The 16,434-nt window shown below is 37.8% G+C and overlaps 1 protein-coding gene across 4 annotated transcripts in view; it reads left to right on the top strand.

Moving 5' to 3' along the window:
• The window catches only part of MAGI3 (membrane associated guanylate kinase, WW and PDZ domain containing 3), a 262,766-nt gene that overhangs the window by 160,601 nt on the left and 85,731 nt on the right, over positions 1-16,434 (top strand). For all 4 annotated transcript variants that reach the window (XM_005887097.3, XM_070367458.1, XM_005887098.2 and 1 more), the window contains exons 3-4: positions 3,749-3,868; positions 13,129-13,338. In XM_005887097.3, coding sequence (XP_005887159.2) covers positions 3,749-3,868; positions 13,129-13,338 — 330 coding nt within the window. The remainder of the gene's footprint in view (positions 1-3,748; positions 3,869-13,128; positions 13,339-16,434) is intronic.

Raw genomic sequence — 16,434 nt, 5'->3', positions numbered from 1 at the left:
AAATTAAAAGACACTTATTCCTTGGAAGGAAAGTTATGACCAACCTAGATAGCATATTCAAAAGCAGAGACATTAGTTTGCCAACAAAGGTCCATCTAGTCAAGGCTATAGTGTTTCCAGTGGTCATGTATGGATGTGAGAGTTGGACTGTGAAGAAAGCTGAGCACTGAAGAATTGATGCTTTTGAACTGTGGTGTTGGAGAAGACTCTTGAGAGTCCCTTGGACTGCAAGGGGATCCAACCAGTCCATTCTAAAGGAGTTCAGTCCTAGGTGTTCATTGGAAGGACTGATGCTAATGCTGAAACTCCAATACTTTGGCCACCTCATGGGAAGAGTTGACTCATTGGAAAAGACTGATGTTGGGAGGGATTGGGGGCAGGAGGAGAGGGGGACGCCAGAGGATGAGATGGCTGGATGGGATCACCGACTCGATGGATGTGAGTTTGGGTTATCTCTGGGAGTTGGTGATGGACAGGGAGGCCTGGGGTGCTGCATTTCATGGGGTCGTAAAGAGTTGGACATGACTGAGCAACTGAACTGAACTAAACTTTACATATATGTTTTCTGTACATTTCAGAATAAAACAGAAAAAGGAGGGAGTGATCAGTTATGTCAAAGGTTGTTGATTTGCCAGGTTATGGACTGAACCTTCACCAGTGGGTTAAGCAAAGTGAGACTTCTGATGCACAGATTGTCTCAGTGGGGCCGGTTGGGGCAGTTATCTGATTGGAATGGGCTCGAGAAAATGAGAGGAGAGGAATTGGACACTGAGGAAGAAGAACTTGGAGGAATTTTTATGTAAAAAGGAGCAATATAATGTTGATTGGAGGGGATGTGCAAAGCTTTACATTAAGTGTTAGAGAGTATCAAGAGTAGAAAGGTAAATTTTCTGGAGTGCTGAGGGCAGTGGAGTTGGATAGGGGAAGGTAGAAAACTTTTTATGTGTATGAGAGTACATTATTTGAAGGGAAAAGTGAAAATTTATAATACATTTGTAAAGAGAATTAACATTCAAGTTACTTTGTAAGTCTTGGAAATATATATGCTAGAATCACACATTTTATGTTTATTAATGGAAAGAATCATGATCACCATCTTGCTCAGTGACACTTTGCAGAAAGAGAACCAAGCCCAGGGGGATTTAAGTGCTTGCTCAAAATTTTACCACTAATGATTATCCTAGACTAAAATGCAGAGTTGCTCCTGCCTCTTGGGTCAGTGCTTTTTTTTTTTTTAAATAAAATAGTATTATCTTTAGTATGATTTGCTTTTAAATTGGATTTTATATAGTCATTATGTTTATAGTAGAGTTTATTTAGATAATATTTCAATTAGCCTTTGCCACATAACAGACTACCCTAGAACTTAATGGCTTAAAATAACTATCATGTATGATTTCTCATGATTTCATGAGTTTGCTGAGCTCATCTGGACCCACTCATGTGGCTGGTCATTGACAGGTAAGCTGGCGTTAGAGGGGCTAAACTGGCCTCTTTCATATCTGGGCCTTGGTGGTGTTTATTGAATGGTATTCTCCCTCATCATTCAGTAGTCTTGTCTGGACATCCGTACATGTTGGTGAGACCATTCCAAGGAGGCAAAGACAGAGGTCTAGACTCCTGAACTTGTGCAACATCACACTAAGTTATTCAAAGCAAGCCTTAAGTCCAGTTCAGATTCAAGAGGTGAGGCAACAGGCTCCATCTCTTGATAGGAGGAGGTGTAAAATACATGGTCATGTCTTCCATCTATCACAGCTGCTAATCATAAATTTACTTTCTAAGATTAACTTTTACCTAATGTGGAACTGAAAGCTGTTAATTTGGGAACTCTAACAATGTAATTTTAATCAGTATATGAGAAACAAAAATTTGATATGAAAAAAAAAGTTAAAAAGGGAAGTTATGTTTTAGAGATTTTATATCCTCTGTGATATAAAACAGATAAGAAATGCAACAGTCTTTGTTACTTAGAATGTTTCCTTAATCATTATTTTCTGAGATTATTACCATTAATCATCATTGTGGGTTTTTTTCACATTACAAGATGTAAAAGCAATTAATAGCTTCCCATGAATTAATTTATAATATGATAGCGTATTTCCAGGGCCTGTGATGATTACATTTGTATAAAATTTTACTTAATTTATCTGACAACTATCTCATGAGTGCCTGCTATGGGATTTACACTGTGCAGAGACTTGGGGTATTGCTCTGAACCAAACAGATGAGGTTCCTGCATATTCCCATACCTACATGGGAAAGTTCTCTAAAGAAGCTTTCTCAATCAGAAGCTGAAGGATGAGTAGGAGTTAACTGGGGTAAGAGGGAAAGGGTATAGGAAGTCTTCCAAGGAGAAGAATGGCTTGGCAAAGGCCTTGGAGATAAGCAAGTATGAGGAACATTAAAAGAATTGGAAAAAAAAAAAATTGATTATGGCTAAAGCCTAGAATGTGAAAGGGGTGAGGAAAGAAAGAAGCTGGAGAGGTAGAACCTGGATTTTACATCAAGGATCATGGGAACCATTTAGAGGGTTTTTGCTCAGATGGTTTTAGAAAAGTCACTGATTGCAGTTTGGTTAAGGTCTGTAGCTAGGATGAAGACAGGGTTGAGCTCAGGAGACCAACAGTACAGCCCATTGATACTGATATGGATTAAGTGGATGTAAGAATGAAGACAAGTATATAAATCCTATAGGTGTTTAGGAGATGGAATCAACCAGATTTGGTGACTAGGTGTAGAGTAGAAGGAAGAGCCCAAGGTTACTTCTCGGGTTTCTGCCTTGGAGTGCTGTTAACAAATAGGTAGCATAAATAGAGAAATGGGCTTGGGAAGGCATCCTTGGCAGGACAATATCCTAACTGTTTCCAGGCTAACTACCTGGATATCTTGTTTGTATTTTCTGGTATTTGAAGTGACATTTCCAATTTCAGTTAAAAAACTATTGATTCTTGTTCAGTGAAATTCAGTAAAGTACAGCACTGCTGCCATAGCTTGAATTTATATCCTGGATCTGAAGATTTTACTTTGGCGTTGAGTCCTTACTAGATAGAAATGTAGTGCTCAGTTGCTGTAGTGAATTTCATTAAGCAATTTGCTTGTGGCTTAATGTTTTGAAATTACTTGAAGAGAATAATGACTAAGCAGCGATATGTATAAAATTACATTTTGTGAATTCATACCTTAAGCCCTGAGCCCTTTATTAAGGAGTCTAAAAATAATTGCGTGGTTAATATTTGTTCAGGTTTTTAAAGTGGGGTTTATTAATAAAACAATTTTGAAAAGTTGTTTCTCTTTTTTATTGTCTTACAACTCTAGTAAGTAGAATATTAGTTTACATTTCTGCCAAGGAAAAAAAAATATGTACAGTAGCTACATGAACCTGAAGCCTTTCCTTGGTGGATTTACCTCTCCTTTAAATGTTAAGCATGAGAATTAAGGTTTAAAAGAATTAACTGTTGAGTCTTGGAAAGTTAAGCTTTCTTGGACACTAACATTTTAATCTTTGTAATTTTGAATTTCATAGCTATCTATAGATTTTATTAAAATATATTTACTCATTCTGTAGTATTATCCTACTTTGACCTAGGAATGTTAATTTGCCTCAAAGTCTCTTATCACTCTGGATACAATATATTCAATAGTGTTTCCCATGTGTTCTCTATAAACTGAATTTTCGATTATTTTCAATATTTTGTAAGTTTAAAAGCACTTTACAACCTATTTTTTTCTTTTTTTCTCTCCTTAGGTACTACAAGGGCCCCCAGGGATGGGGAAGTACCAGGGGTGGACTATAATTTCATTTCTGTTGAACAGTTCAAAGCACTGGAAGAGAGTGGAACATTGTTAGAAAGTGGAACGTATGATGGTATGTCCCCAGATATTGACAACAGCAGCCCAGAAAACTGTCTGATTGATCGGAATTATTTCAAATGGAATTTGATCAGTAAAATACCACTTTTTTAAAAGTTTTTTCTATTAGTCTTTGAGAGGTTTTTCTTTTGATTAGGCTATTTGTAATTTACTAATTAAGATGGGAATAAATGCATTCTGTGTTATTCTAAAGTTGATTGTAGACAGTGTACTAAAATCATTAAAGGTAGCTAGTTTGCAGTATTTCATAATAATTCACGTTCATTGTATTCACTCAAGCATTTGTGAGTTCTGTTTGTGGTTGGAAATAAAAATACTGTACCCTTTAAAAAATCTATTTACACTTTGGCTTTCTTGGAGAAAAGAGAGTATAGATTTGAAGAGGAAAATAATAAAAAGAGAAAAAATGGTTTTCTTTTCATAACTGTTTTCTCTACTCGATTCTAGGGAGTACTAATTTAAGATCAATTTCAACTTTTGAATGATTCTTTGTTAAATCTTTTTTATTTTCTGTATCTAACAGTTCTTCACTGGCAAACTTGTGCACTCCAATAGCACCCTGTATTTCTCCATCATTGCTTTATCATGCTATTATAATTGCCTTTTTCACAAGCTCTGTGAAAGCAGATGTCATGTCTTTCTTAATGTTATCTTCAGTTCCTAGAGATAGCGTTCAATAAATATCTGGTTGTGAATTCATCATATCCAAATATGCATTTGTGCTATCGAAAAGAGTAAGTCTTCATAATTTCTCTTTTTAGCTTTAGCAAGAGCTCAGGACAGGGAAGTCTTCATTTACTTCCTTCTTTTTCTCAGCAGTTTCATCTAGTCTGTTACCAATTGAATCTTTTCTTCCTTTGTAGCATCTTTCACACTGCCTTTCTTTATGCTTTCATCACCTCATTGTAGGCTCCCTGCACTGACTCATTCTGGCTCTGAGAGTTGATCTCATGTGTTCCAGTTTCTTCCCTCTCGCCAGTCCACCCTGCTCGTTGCTACCATACTAGTCTTCCTTGTTAAGTGCGGTTCTGGTCATTTCTCTTTCCTTCAGAATCTTTAATGATTTCCTCTTGCCTGCTAAGTTTGACCTAGCCACTCTTCCTGAGATTAGCATCCATGACTCATTCATTCATGTATTATTTATTTGACCCTTCTTTTATACTTTGTGCCAAGCACTACCAGAGGGACTAGAGATGCTGTGCTGAGCAACACTGAAATGATACTGACTTCATAAATCCTATATCTTAGTGGGGAAGGCAGTCAGAACACAAACAAGATAACTAAATTGAGATGTTATGAAGGAAACAAAAGCAAGGGATTTTTAAAGAAAATAATAGGAATGTCTAATTTAGATAAGATGGCCAGTGGAGACTTCTCAGAGAAAATGACAGCTGTTTATTTTTTATTTTTGTGCAAATAGCCTTCTCTCATTCACTTCCCTCTTATAGGCAACCATTCTGATGTGTTTAATGTATATGTTTTGGTTTATATGTGATCTTGCAACATATGTATTGTGTCTTGTGTACATGTATTTATTATTTACATCTGGACCATGTTCTGTATCTTACTAGTTTTAAACTGCTTTCACTTATTACTATTTTTTAGATTCATCTGCATTGCACACATATGTAAATATATGTAATTCACTGTTTTGTAACCATTGCACAGTACTCCATGTTGTGAATCCATTACCTAACGTTTCTCCTATTGACGGACTTCCAGTTTGCCTCCAACTCCTCATCACCACAGATCAATCTGCAGCATCCTCATACATGTCTTCTTACAAACCTGTGTGAGAATGTCTGTGGCATATATATCCAAGAGCAGATTGTTGGGTTATAAGGTAAACATATAGTTAATATGATGAAGTTGTTTTGGGTAGCTCTGCAGTCTCTATTCCCCAAGCAGTGCCATGGGGAGTTGTAGTGGCTTTAGTAATGATTCCACATCCTTACCAACACTTGGCACCATCCAGCTTTGTAATTTTGCCAGTCTGACGGTTATACAAGTGGTGTCTCATTTTAATTTTAGTTTCTCTGGTAGTCAGAGAGTTTGAGCATCTTTTCATATGCTTGTTTTTTGAACTTCTGCAAATTGTCTATTCATTTGCTTTGTCCATTTTATTTTTAAACTGGGATCTCAATAACATTTCTGTTTGTAAATATTTATATTAGATACTAATTTCTTATTGGATATTGATATTTTCTCCCATTGTGTAACCTAATAACCTTGTTCTGTGTTTCTTCATTAAACCAAAATCCTTAACTTTTGTCAATCAGAGTTACCACTGTTTTCCTTATGATTGGTGTTTTGAAATTTCATTTAAGAAGTCATTGTCTTTAATGACTTAAATTGAAAAGATATTCTATGTTTTTTCTGTTAAGAACATGGTATATGACAAAGTGGCATTTTCCATATTATTAATTACTACCTGGTCAATTAAGAGGAAAAGCAAATTGAAATAACAATTACCCACCATTTCACATCCATCAGATTGATAGAAATTTTAAAGTCTGATAATTGTGGTAAATGGAAATCCACATATACAACTGGTGAGGGTATAAAATGATATAACAATCCCTTAGGAAAGCATCTTGGCAATACCTAGTAAATTCAAAGATGCACCTAACTCCGACCGAGCAGTTCCCTCTGTGGTTGCCTACTCTAGAAAAACCCCGTCGATGTGGATATGCAGACAGGTACCTGAACAGTCATTATCAATTCAGTTCAGTCACTCAGTCGTGTCTGACTCTTTGAGACCCCATGGACTGCAGCGCGCCAGGTTTCCCTGTCCATAAACAACTCCCAGAGCTTGTTCAAACTCATGTCCGCTGAGTCGGACATGCCATCCAACCATCTCATCCTCCATCACTCCCTTCTGCTCCTGCCTTCAGTATTTCTCAGCATCAGGGTCTTTTCTAATGAGTCAGTTCTTCGTAGCAGGTAGCCACGGTATTGGAGTTTCAGCTTCAGCATCAGTCCTCCCAATGAGTATTCAGGACTGATTTCCTTTAGGATTGACTGGTTGGATCTCCTTGCAGTTCAAGGGACTCTCAAGAGTCTTATCCAACACCACAGTTCAAAAGCATCAGTTCTTCTGTGCTCAGCTTTCTTTATAGTCCAACTCTCACATCCATACATGACTACTGGAAAAACCATAGCTTTGACTAGACAAACCTTTGTTGGCAAAGTAATGTCCCTGCTTTTCAATATGCTGTCTAGGTTGGTCATAGCTTTTCTTCCAAGGAGCAAGCGTCTTTTGATTTCATGGCTGCAGTCACCATCTGCAGTGATCTTGGAGCCCCCCAAAATAAAGTCTGTCACTGTTTCCATTGTTTCCCCATCTATTTGCCGTGAAGTGATGGGACAGGATGCCATAATCTTAGTTTTTTGAATGTTGAGTTTTAAGCCAACTTTTTCACTTTCATCAAGAAGCACTTTGGTTCCTCATCGCTTTCTGCCATAAGGGTGGTGTCATCTGAGTATCTGAGGTTATTGATATTTCTCCCGGCAGTCTTGATTCCAGCTTGTGCTTCATCCAGCATGGCATTTTGCATAAGGTACTCTGCATAAAAAGTTGGCTTAAAGCTCAACATTCAGAAAACTAAGATCATGGCATCCAGTCCCATCACTTCATGGCAGATAGATGGGGAAACAGTGGAAACAGTGGCTGACTTTATTTTTCTGGGCTCGAAAATCACTGCAGATGGTGACTGCAGCCATGAAATTAAAAGAAGCTTACTCCTTGGAAGGAAAGTTATGACCAACCTAGACAGCATAATAAAAAGCAGAGACAGTACTTTGCCAACAAAGGTCTGTCTAATCAAAGCTGTGGTTTTTCCAGTGGTCATGTATGGATGTGAGAGTTGGACTATAAAGAAAGCTGAGCACAGAAGAATTGATGCTTTTGAACTGTGGTGTTGGAGAAGATTCTTGAGAGTCCCTTGGACTGCAAGGAGATTCAGCCAGTCCATTCTGAAGATCAGTGCTGGGTGTTCATTGGAAGAACTGATGTTGAAGCTGAAACTCCAATACTTTGGCCACCTGATGCGAAGAGCTGACTCATTAGAAAAGACCCTGATGCTGAGAAAGATTGAGGGCAGGAGGAGAAGGGGACAACAAAGGGTTAGATGGTTGGATGGCATCACCAACTCAACGGACATGGGTTTGGGTGGACTCTGGGAGTTGGTGATGGACAGGGAGGCCTGGCGTGCTGAGGTTCATGGGGTTGCAAAGAGTCAGACATGACTGAGCGACTGAACTGAACTCTGCATATAAGTTAAATAAGCAGGGTGACAATATACATCCTTGACATACTCCTTTACCAATTTGGAACCAGTCCATTGTTCCATGTCCAGTTCTAAATGTTGCTTCTTGACCTGCATACAGATTTCTCAGGAGGCAGGTCAAGTGGTCTGGTATTCCCATCTATTGACAAGTTTTCCACAGTTTGTTGGGATCCACAGTCAAAGGCTTTAGCATAGTCAATAAAGCAGAAATAGATGTTTTTCTGGAACTCTCTTGCTTTTTCTATGATACAACAATGTTGGCAATTTGATCTGTCGTTCCTCTGCCTTTTCTGAATCCAGCTTGAATATCTGGAAGTTCTTGGCCCACGTACTGCTGAAGCCTCACTTGGAGAATTTTGAGCATTACCTTGCTAGTGTGTGAGATGAGTGCAATTGTGCGGTAGTTTGAGCATTGTTTGGCATTGCCTTTTTTGGGACTGGAATGAAAACTGACCTTTTCCAGTCCTGAGGCCACTGCTGAGTTTTCCAAATTTGCTCTCATATTGAGTGCAGCACTTTCACAGCATCATCTTTTAGTATTTGAAATAGCTCAGCTAGAATTCTATCACCTCCACTAGCTTTGTTCATAGTGATGCTTCCAAAGGCCCACTTGACTTCACACTTCAGGATGTCTGTCTCTAGGTGAGTGATCACACCCTTGTGGTTATCTGGGTCATGAAGATCTTTTTTGTATAGTTCTGTGTATTATTGCCACCTCTTCTTATTATCTTCTGCTTCTTAGGTCCATACCGTTTAGGTCCTTTATTGTGCCCATCTTTGCATGAAATGTTCGCTTTGTATCTCTGATTTTCTTGAAGAGATCTCTAGTCTTTCTCAGTCTATTGTTTTCCTCTATTTCTTTGCATTGATCACTGAGGAAAGCTTTCTTATCTCTCCTTGCTATTCTTTGAAACTCTGCATTCAGATGGGTTTATCTTTCCTTTTCTCCTTTGCCTTTAGCTTCTCTTCTTTTCTCAGCTGTTTATAAGGCTTCCTCAGACAACCATTTTGCCTTTTTGCATTTCTTTTTCTTAGGGATGATCTTGATCACTCCCTCTTGTACAATGTCACAAACCACTGTCCATAGTTCTTCAGGCAGTCTGTCTATCAGATCTTATCCTTTGAATCTATTTGTCACTTCCACTGAATAATAAGGGTTTTGATTTAGGTCATACCTGAATAATCTAGTGGTTTTCCCTGCTTTCTTGTCTGATTTTTGCAATAAGCAGTTCATGATCTGAGCCACAGTCAGCTCCAAGTCTTGTTTTTACTGACTGTATAGAGCTTCTCCATCTTCAGCTGCAAAGAATATAATCAATCTTATTTTAGTATTGACCATCTGGTGATGTCCATGTATAGAGTCTTCTCTTGTGTTGAAAGAGGGTGTTTGCTATGACTAGTGCGTTCTCTTGGCTAAACTCTGTTAGCTTTTGCCCTGCTTCATTTTGTACTCCAAGGGCAAATTTGCCTGTTACTCCAGGTATCTCTTGATTTCCTACTTTTGCATTCCAGTCCCCTGTGATGAAAAGGACATCTTTTTTTGGTATTCTAGAAGGTCTTGTAAGTCTTCATAGAATAGTCATTATAGCATTATTTGAAACAATAAGGAAACGAAAGTGTCTTTTATTAGGGGAATTAATAAAATTTATTTTAATTTGTTTATAAAAATAGACTGTTATAGATGATTAGAATCTACATGTATCTATAGGAATAAGTCTTAGAAATACAGTTGTACAAAAAGAATGTTACAAAAGAATATGGACAGCATACTGTTTAGAAAAAAAGATATGAAATGTTATAAACACTCCATGAAGCTTTTATTAAAACAGTAGTATTTATATGTTATGCTTCCCTTGTGGCTCAGATGATAAAAAGTCCACCCACAATGCAGGAGCCCTGGGTTCTATCCCTGTTTTAGGAAGATCCCCAGGAGGAGGGCGTGGCAACCCACTCCACTATTCTTGCCTGGAGAATCCCATTGACATAGGAACCTGGCAGGCTACAGTCCATGGTGTCACAAAGAGTTGGACACGACTGAACGACTAAGCACATTTATATGTTATATATGCATATACATATGTCCTAGATGTATATAACATGCCAGGAAATGACATATACCAACATTAGGGTAACTCAGGAGAGAATGGGAAGGACAGACAGGAAATTAGGACTTGAATTATATATATATGAGTGAATATGTATGTCATCAAGGAGGGGGAGAGGGAAGACCTGAAAGGAATCTGGCACCAAGTTAGTATCTGGGTATGTGTAAATAAATTTCTAACTAGTCTAACATTGTTGTCCTTGATTTTGTATGGGTTTAAAATATTTAATGGTTGGTCTATCGTAAAAATGAAAACACTTCAGAAAAGAAGAAAGAGAAAAAAGAAAAAACTCCAGAGTAGCTTCAAAAAGATGAAAAGCTTTTTTGTGAATAACTATCGTTGGGGTTCACAAACTTTGTAATTCTATACCTTTCAGTATCTGAAATCTTGTATTTACCAACAACTCAAGAAAAATAGATCTAATTTACTTATAAGCAATGTTAGCTTTCTTTTTTTCATCTAAGCCAATAATTTTTTAAAATAAGGCAACTTCCAGAATTTATTATGAAGTTCTAAATTCTTGTCAGTGTTATGGATATAGCAATCATATCCTGAATTTTTTCATAGTTTTCATTCTAGAAAAAAAGTTAAACCTAGAATTAGATAAGAGTTACTAACAATATGTAATACACAGTAAAATGTGTTTTTAGTATTTCCTGTAAAACTACCATCCTTAGAAAAGTGGGGGGAAGGACTTTCAACTTTCTCATGGTACATCCGGATTCCTTGGTAGTGTGACTGTTGGACATAATGAAGGGAAAAATGGGATCCTAGGGCATCCTATTCCCCAACCAAACCTCCGTTTGAAGCATTTCTGTGCCTTCTGTCCCAGAGAAGTGTGAACTGGCTTTTTCATTGTCCCTTGCTTTACTTATGGGCCAAAAGTTTACAGAGATCCTTAGTCTGTTTTACAATTACTCTTTGCATACATTTGCATGATAGGATTAACTCCATTTCAAACCTAGATTTGGAAGCCAAGTTCAGTTCAGTTCAGTTGCTCAGTCGTGTCCGACTCTTTGCCACCCAATGAATCGCAGCACGCCAGGCCTCCCTGTCCCATCACCAACTCCCGGAGTTCACTGAGACTCATGTCCATCGAGTCAGTGATGCCATCCAGCCATCTCATCCTCTGTTGTCCCCTTCTCCTGCCCCCAATCCCTCCCAGCATCAGAGTCTTTTCCAGTGAGTCAACTCTTGGCATGAGGTGGCCAAAATACTGGAGTTTCAGCTTTAGCATCATTCCTTCCAAAGAAGCCAAGGAGTAGTTGAATTGAGAGAGGGAAGATGTGGTTGAAAAGTATTTTTAGTTTGATTTCATTGTTTTGTCTTGAGCATTTTAATGACAATTCACACACAAAGTCAGATTTCCAAAGAAGTTATCTTAATACTTTCCCCCTCAAAGCATGCACGACAAGGTAAACTTTGTAGATTTGCCTCCCGTGGTTCCCTGGTAGCTCAGTTGGTAAAGAATCTGCCTGCAATGCAGGAGACCCTGGTTTGTTCCTGGGTTGGGAATATCTGCTGGAGGAGCGATAGGCTACCCACTCCAGTATTCTTAGACTTCCCTTGTGGCGGGAGACCTGGGATAGGCTACCCAGTCCAGTATTCTTAGGCTTCGCTTGTGGCTCAGCTGGTAAGGAATCTGCGGAATCTGCCTGCAATGCAGGAGACCTGGGTTCGATCCCTGGGTTGGGAAGATCCCTGGAGAAGGGAAAGGCTACCCACTCCAGTACTTTGGCCTGGAGAATTCCGTGGACTGTATAGTCATTGGGTCACAAAGAGTCAGACACGACTGAGCAACTTGCACTTTGCCTCCATGATATGGTGAATAACTTTTTATGCTTTTGCTTCATCTCAGAAAAGTAATCCATTTTATACCCTGTTAATTTACCTTATATGAGTAATCATCTCCTTAGGAGCCAAGGAATTTGGAGTTTTTTTTGTTTTTTGTTTTAATAAAAGAAGAGCATGAATATTTTACTCCCTGTCCTTGTTTATCTTTCTGTTACATCAGCAGAGTGGTTGATATAAGCTCAGAGCTAGCAGGAGCCACAAACTGCTAACATAGCTAGACTCACTGAACGATTTCCATCATGTGTGGCTGCCTATTGGGGACTACATGGTAAACTGAGAAGGTATTCAGTTGTTCTCATTCTATTCTGGAATGTTCATTGTTACTGTAAAAATGACTGATTTTCAAAACAACATATTAAAGTATTTCTTGCTTTCCTGAGAGTAAGCAAATATTGAATTATGCTAATAAAGTTTCTGTTTGTTCAATAAGTTTTCAGATAAAACAATATAATTAAAATGCTTAGAAAAAATTTTTAAAATTATGTTTGCATAAGCAGCCTACATTTCAGAACAGGCTGGTAGGTGCTTAGCTTTATCCTTTGCCTGCATATTTCCTTATTTTACTGAAATAACTCATTATGTTACATATCAGAACAAAATTATTTGAGTTAGTTTTCTCCTCCTTTACTCCCACTTTTTATGCCAATTAGTCTTACACGAGAGCATTGATGCATTTAAATTCACAAATTAGGCCCTAATTTAAAACCCATGCAAAGCAAGCCCTGTAGGAATAAATAACCTACATATGTAAAGTCAACTTCCTGGCCTTAGTACAAATAGTCTTAGAGTGTTAGATAAGGTTAGGTAATATATGGTGACGAGCACTTGAGAAATTAGTTCTTTCTGGTCTATCTCCTCCTCTTCCAAGAAAAAGTGCTTTCAGCTCCTTTTGGCCAATGGTGGGTGTTCAGAAACTTCAGTATAACAGGGCAGAGACACAGTAAGCCATATTGTTCTAACTCTCAATTCAACATTCAATGCTTTCAGCTGCTGTTATTTGTCCTCAGGAAACTTCTATGGAACTCCCAAGCCTCCAGCAGAGCCCAGCCCTTTCCAGGCAGATCCAGTTGATCAGGTCCTCTTTGATAATGAATTTGACACAGAGTCCCAGAGAAAACGGACTACATCTGTCAGCAAGATGGAAAGAATGGACAGCTCTCTTCCTGAAGAGGAAGAAGATGAAGACAAGGAAGCTGTTAACGGCAGTGGAAATGCAGGTTTGTAAACAGATGGACAACTTCTGGCTGTTACTCCTGGTTGACTTTAATATGACACTGAATTGGAAGTAGTAAAATTTTTCCCACAGCATAGGAACAGCAAGTGATGGGATTCTAAGTTCTTTTTAAATTTTTGTGTGAAATCGTGTATCTCTGTTGACCATTTTGTAAGCTGAAGTTAGTTGTCCCAAGTGGCGGTTTTGGTAAATCAGTTATAAACTATTAGTACTAATATATGCCATTACCCCGCTGCTTAAAAGATTTGAGATTCATTTCTGATGCTTGAATATGGGAATCTTGTTGACCTAAGTCCTACTTTACAGAATTGGAGCAAAATATAGACGTTTTAAGATCTAGCCTTCAACGAAAACAAAGATTTAGAAATATGCTGTTAAAAGTTATCTGAAAGGTTTTTAGCAATATTTTGAGTTTAAATTCTGAGTCACTCAAAGAAAATTTCCAAATTTGACTGTTACATTTTTCATTAAATGCCAAACCAATATAAATTTAATGACAGAGAATCTTCTGCCTTTGAGTATCCCTAAATAACATAGTGATTCCTTAGAAGATTTTTATACTTCTCATTAATCACAGCAGAACTCATTTCAGTGCTATTTATTGTAATAATTTCATTCAAAACTCTAGAATATAAGCTTCATAAGGATTGAAGTTTTACTTCTTTTGTTCATTGTTGTACTCCTTAAGCCATAAACCATGCTTGGCATGTAGTAGAACCTTAAAAAAATATAATGGTGGCTCAGATGGTAAAGAGTCCACTTGCAGTGTCGGAAACGTGGGTTCAATCTTTTGGTCGAGAAGATCCCCTGGAGAAGGAAATGGCAACCCACTCCAGTATTCTTGCCTGGAGATTTCCATGGGCAGAGGAGCCTGGCAGGCTACAGCAAAGAGTCAGATACAACTAAGTGAGTTTCACAATCACCAATAAATCAAAGCATTTGATTATAACTCCAGATTTGCAGAATCTATTACCATATCATTTTCCCCAAGCATTCTGATTTTTTCCTTTATCAGTTATTAAAATTTACTATTATCTGTCCTTGTATTACATTCATTGCTGTGTCCCCCTTCAGAGGGCGAGTTCTATTTTATGGTCGTATCATCTTACATTGTTATGTCACATATATGCTCAATGAATTACAGCAATATATTTTGCTGAAAGCAGGTCTAAAAAGGTTTAGGTGAATTTACATCTAAGTCTTTAGGGGTTGTTAAGGAAAATCATCATATCCTAGAGTCTTATGATGTTGATGTCAACTTTGCTCTCCCACAAATTTACATCTGTTGACGTTTTTCAATGTTTAAGACATGGAATTAGAAACCATGACTCTGTCCCCAAATGGGAGTTATATGTTCTTAATTTGAAGGAAAAGAAAATGCCTTTTTTTTTTTTTTGAACTTCCTAATGCAAAGCCTCTCTGTGAGCCCTGCAGTTCCCTTAGAGGTACACCTATCTGTGAGTTCCGTAGTTTATGCTTGTCATGTAAGACGGTTGTTAGACTAGAGGTTGCAGCCTCTTTGATATTAATATTTAAAGGAAATGTATCCAAGAGGGTGTGGGAGGAAGTTTGTATTCCATCTCTTGTGTGTAGGTACCATAAGACTCTTCCACATATATTTCTTTATAACAGAAACTATTCAGACTATTTTAAGGAAAAGTAAATACAAGACATGGCTGAAAGCCCTTGGTCTTTTCTGAGTAAGTACTAACCACAGTTGTTAACTTTATTTAAACTTGCTTTTTGTATTGCTTTGGGGGACTGGAATTCCTGTCTTGAAAGATCAGAAAATTGTTGGGGATGGAAGCAGTAGATGGAGGTTTATTTTTATATACAAGTATGTATATTATTTTATATCTTGTTGAGAATTAACACAAGAATGCTACTATACCCCAATAGGATGACATATGTTATATAATAATGATAAAATTTTTTCAAAGAGTTAGTGTTATATGAAACAACATTTTCAAATTATTGGCTGTTAAGTGAACTTCTTTATGCAGTCTTTTGAAATTGTATTCAGAAAAGTATTATTGCTCATATAGTTGTTTCCACTTTTCTCTAGTATATACATCCCAAGAATGTAATTCCCTCCCAGATTGATTTATACATGGGGTACCTTTTAATTTCTGTCACTTTCTCTACATAGAGAATAAATCATATGTTTTATTGAAATTATTCATTCAACAAATATCTGTTGAGCATCTGGTAGACTACTAAGTGCTAGGCTTTGTTCCAAAAGCTGGAAATAAAGCAGTGAGCAAAACAGACAAAATCCCCTGGCTTCATGAACCTTACCTTCTGGTGGGAGAGGCAGAATTATCCAACATAAATGAATAACATGTAGTTAAGTTAGATAGTGCTAAAGAGAAAAAGCCAAGGAGGGGAAGGATAAAAAGTAGCGATGGTCAAAGTTGCAGTTTTAGATAGAGTATCAGAGAAGACATCACCAAGAAGGGGATGTTGAAAGAAGTGTGAGAGTGAGCTCAAAATATCCTGAGGAAGAACATTCCAGCCAGAGGGAATTAATTATACTGTACAAATGCCCTGAGGTGGGAGCATCCCTGGATTATTCAGACAAGAGCAAGGAAACTAACGTGGTTGGATACAATGTAGACAATACATTATATGTGGTTGGGGCAGACAGAGTGCTGAAAGAGAATAGACTATAATAGTAACAATGAGGTCGGTTGTTGACCTAAATAATGGTGGCTGTGGGAGTGGTGGAAATGTGTATCATATAGGATCTTATAGGTCACTGGAAGAATTTTGCTTTTTATTCTGAGATGAGAAACCATCATGGTATTAAGTAGAAGAGTACCATGATAAAACAGGTTTTAACTTAACAGGCGCATTCTGGCTGCTGTGTGGAGAAAAGGGAGTAGGAAGGCATGGGTATATACAAGGGTATTAGTTAGCAGGATATTACAGTAACTTAAGTGAAAAATGACGACTTATACTCAACTTACACTCAGGGTTTCCCTGGTAGCTCTGCTGGTAAAAGAATCTGCCTGCAATGCAGGAGACCTGGGTTTGATCCCTGGGTTGGAAAGATCCCCTGGAGAAGGGAACAGCTACC

Source organism: Bos mutus, chromosome 3 (assembly GCF_027580195.1).
Source record: "Bos mutus isolate GX-2022 chromosome 3, NWIPB_WYAK_1.1, whole genome shotgun sequence".
In the NCBI taxonomy this organism is placed as follows: domain Eukaryota; kingdom Metazoa; phylum Chordata; class Mammalia; order Artiodactyla; family Bovidae; genus Bos; species Bos mutus.
This window is presented reverse-complemented; position numbering and strand designations above follow the sequence as displayed.